This window comes from Hevea brasiliensis, chromosome 3 (assembly GCF_030052815.1).
Source record: "Hevea brasiliensis isolate MT/VB/25A 57/8 chromosome 3, ASM3005281v1, whole genome shotgun sequence".
Taxonomy (NCBI): Eukaryota; Viridiplantae; Streptophyta; class Magnoliopsida; order Malpighiales; family Euphorbiaceae; genus Hevea; species Hevea brasiliensis.
This window is the reverse complement of record NC_079495.1, coordinates 27,133,496-27,137,475: the sequence shown is the minus strand read 5'-3', so window position 1 is coordinate 27,137,475 and position 3,980 is coordinate 27,133,496. Positions and strand designations below refer to the sequence as shown.

The 3,980-nt window shown below is 33.5% G+C and overlaps 1 protein-coding gene across 1 annotated transcript in view; it reads right to left on the bottom strand.

Moving 5' to 3' along the window:
* Positions 1–680: 680 nt before the first annotated feature.
* LOC131178352 (cystathionine beta-lyase, chloroplastic-like) overlaps positions 681–3,980 on the bottom strand; it is an 81,944-nt gene continuing 78,644 nt past the window's right edge. Inside the window, exons 2-9 of the mRNA XM_058143313.1 lie at positions 3,790–3,920; positions 3,594–3,705; positions 3,305–3,401; positions 3,147–3,228; positions 2,637–2,754; positions 1,857–1,964; positions 1,671–1,773; positions 681–1,017 (exon numbers count right to left, since the gene is read on the bottom strand). Of these exons, the coding sequence (XP_057999296.1) occupies positions 842–1,017; positions 1,671–1,773; positions 1,857–1,964; positions 2,637–2,754; positions 3,147–3,228; positions 3,305–3,401; positions 3,594–3,705; positions 3,790–3,920 (927 nt within the window). The 3' untranslated portion in view covers positions 681–841. The remainder of the gene's footprint in view (positions 1,018–1,670; positions 1,774–1,856; positions 1,965–2,636; positions 2,755–3,146; positions 3,229–3,304; positions 3,402–3,593; positions 3,706–3,789; positions 3,921–3,980) is intronic.

The following is a 3,980-nucleotide window of genomic DNA, read 5'->3' as shown; positions in this document are numbered from 1 at the left end:
ATTATTATTATAAAAGTGAGTATAGGCTAAAAAAAAAAAGGATTGAAAACACCACTTGCTTCATGTACCAGCCAAGTGGAGCGTAAAAAAGACAAGTAATCATAAGCTATTAAAATTAGTCAGTTAATCTGCATAAAAATTTGCTTTTTAAAAGATATGAATCTCTCAATCCAAAGCAAGCAACTGCCCTTTTTTTTTAGCAGTAATCACAAGAGACTACGTACTGTTAAAAGGATCATCAGTGCCGTTAATAAGGCTAAGCTACCATCAAGAATTATCACACTAATAAAATATATATTACAATTTATTGTATTTAAATATTCTTAATAAATAAGTGTTCTTCTAATACCTTTTTTGTTTTCAATTACTTACATAAAATTTGAAATAAAAGAATCTGCTGGTTTGTTCTTTGGTCACAAATAATATCAAATATTTGTCTATAAAAATAAATAAACATAGCAAATGCTCAACAAATCTACAAAAGTCAATTTATAATTGAACCTAACTTGAATCATGAACTTGAAAACTATGATGGCAAAAGGAAGGTTGAAGTTTAAGATAAAGAAACACTCACCCACTAATGGATTTAGTAATGTAGTTCACTCTCTGTTTTTGGCAAGCAAACCAAACATGCTTGAGGATTTAGAAGCCACAGGACAACAGGGGTTTCATTCCAAATATCCACCAACTAAATCTGAATTCATTATTATAACTGCTGCTAAAAGTAGCATTATTATAACCTAAACATTTCAATAAATGTGAAACCATTACATGCCCTATGCTTGTTCAATTTAAAGCAAAGATAACTTCAGATTCAATAGAGGGTCAAACACTCAAGTGCCTACAATGGCCCAGTTCTTAGTGCATAGTCTAAATCAGAAATCAGATCATTGACGTCTTCTATCCCCACAGAGATACGAACAAGATCTTCAGTGAGACCTCTGGCCTCTCGCAATGCCACTGGTATACTTGCATGGGACATAAAGCAGGGCATGCTTATAAGAGACTTGACACTCCCTACAAAATAGACAATGAGGCAGTAAGGAAGCAAACTCATCCAAGCCTAGGAACCAAAATATCAGTTCTCAAATACCCACTTATTGCATGACAATTATGATGATATATATATATATAGGATAAGATAAAAGCACTACCATTGTATTGATTTAGTATTCGTTAATAACGAATTTCATAAATTTAGTTACACTGTTATATCTCATGAATTTCACACACATATATATACTGGTTCAACTGCATGCTTTACATTAAGTGTAAGATTCAAAGGTTCACAATTTTAGCAGTAAAGAGACACATAAAGGTTTTAATGAAATCAAAGATCAACTTATTTGTATATGCAAGTCAAATAAAAAAAAAAAATTTATTTGTATATATTATTTTCAATTAATATATATTAGGAATATTAAGGGTGGCTTTGGTGTAATGGTAAAGTTACTCCAATTGTGATCTACAAGTCATGGGTTCGAGCAATAGAAACATCCAATCTGCAAAAACTGGAGTAAGGCTGCATACACCAACCCCTTTAGACCCACAAGTGTGGGATGCATCGTGCACTGGCTACCTTTTTTTTATATATTTTAGGAGCATCAGTACTTCAACACAAGGAATGTTTCTTTTCTAGTGCATAGTCTTTGAGCAGAGAGGATGATTACCAAAACTGACAGTTATACTGAAGAACTTGGTAGTCTCAACAATGTGCTTTGAGAGTGCCAGTGATCCTGTTGTAAAGCTAAGTACAGAGCCTGCCCCCTTTGCCTACAGGAGAGAAACAAAGTGTTTCTAATCCAAGTGAGATATCAAACAGCAGTACATCTCAAAAATCTATCCCATGGCGTTACCTGAGAATAGTGCAAATCATGTCCAGGATGACTAGGAAGACCAGCATAATTAACTTTCTTTATTTGTGGATGTGATGCAAGAAACTCAGCAATCTTCTGTGCATTGTCCTGCCAAAGACACAAAAGTGCAAATTTAATATTTCAAGTGTCCATCACAAACTCCAGTTACTGTAAAAACACCATATTAAGGAGAAGTTGGGAGGTAGGAAGCAAAGATAATAATAAATAAGAGAAATGAAAGAAATGTTTCAATATCCTTCAATGAGATTAATCATCATAAAAAGAAAATTCAATTTCTTTTTAAAAAAAAATTGCTGAGAAGTCTACAACTTTACTGTAAATCAGTAGAGAACCACGTATATATAGCAAAAAAAATTATAATATCTCCAATTATGATTGATTGCTACTGTCATAAGCCAGACCATATAAAAAGAAACAACAGCAAGCAGAGGAAACCCTGTACAGAACCTCTAACTCTTCCTAATATTATTGGCCATGTCCAGATTCTAGATAAACTGATAAAGTTTAAACCATACTAACACCAGCAACTAAGATGATCATTCTTCCCTTGTCTCCAAGTTTTTATAGAAGCTTGCAAATTCATAGTGCAGGCGGTTGTTTAAGGTTTGATTACTGAACAAATTTGACATCATTTTATCATTGCTGTTTAAGTCAAAATGGACTTTACAAACAAGAAATTTTTGAGCAATAAAACTAATTAGATGCAAGAAATAAAAAGAATACAAAATTATCTACTTCAAAGTGGTTCTGAATTAGCACCTGTTGTTTCTCAACACGTAAGGCCATGGTCTTGATACCACGTAAACACATCCAACAGTCAAATGGTGCTAAACCAGAGCCTTCTGAATTTTGAAGGAAATACAAATCTCTTGCCAAGCTACAAAACATAGGAGATCAACCCATGTGGAGGAGGGGAAAGAAACAGACTTCAGAAAAAATATATATATATAAAGTAAAAAAATAAAAAAAAAAAACCACAAATTCATGGTAAAGGACTAGATTCTATAGGTATTTAATTCCACTAGCCATGGTTAATAAGAAAGGTAAAGATCTTAACAAGAAACTTTTTAGAGCAACACAGATTACACTACTGTTGCATCTTTAGATGATGTATATTGAATTTAACACGCAGAAGTATGCCATAACATCATTGCAACAAAGGCACAGTGATTAGCTAAAAACTGAGAACAAAAAAGGAAATTATAAAAGGAATACAGAATGCACCCATTATATCTGCAATAAAAATACATAAAAAAATAGAGCTACAACCTTTCCCCTTTTACTGCAAGCACACCTGCCATGACATCACTATGCCCTCCTATGAATTTAGTAGCTGCGTTCATCACTATGTCTGCAAGCAGCATTAATTTATCAAAATTAAGAGGACAAAAACAGTATTTCAGCTCTTAAAAGCATATTGTTCATACCTGCCCCGAGTTCCAATGGCTGTGACAATACAGAGGACATAATACTATTATCTACCAAGACAAGAGCACCATGGGTGTGAGCCATTTCTGCAATTTTCTGAAAAATTTGACAAAAAGATCAGAAAACTAATAGAAATAAACACTAAAAAAGATGAAAATGGAATTCAGTTATCAAGTACTTATCCCTTTCGCAGATCCACTAATTTTTTTATAAAAATCAAAACTAAAAATAAACCTAAGAAATAATTGTTAACAAATAAATTTCATATAAGAAAGCAAGTCCTCTTACACGAATATCAGAAATTTGCTGACGGGGGTTGGTTGGGCTCTCTAGCCACACAAGCTTTGTCCAGGGGCCAATTGCAGATGCAACATCATCTAGATTAGTTGTATTTACCCGTCTGAGCATTGTTGAGCAAAATCATTTCAGAATTTAATTGCAGCAAAAACATTGATGAAAAGAAGAGGGGAAAAACCATACTAACTTGACCACAATTCCAGATTTTGGGGTTATTTGTGACAGCAACCTATCAGAACCACCATACAGGTCATCCCCAGCAACAATTTCCTCACCTAAGACAAAAATTTCACCAGTTACAAGATATTCCTTGGAAACCTAGGAGATGTGTCAAATACATCTAAAAGAACTTGTAGACATGGTAATGAGAAAAGGCCA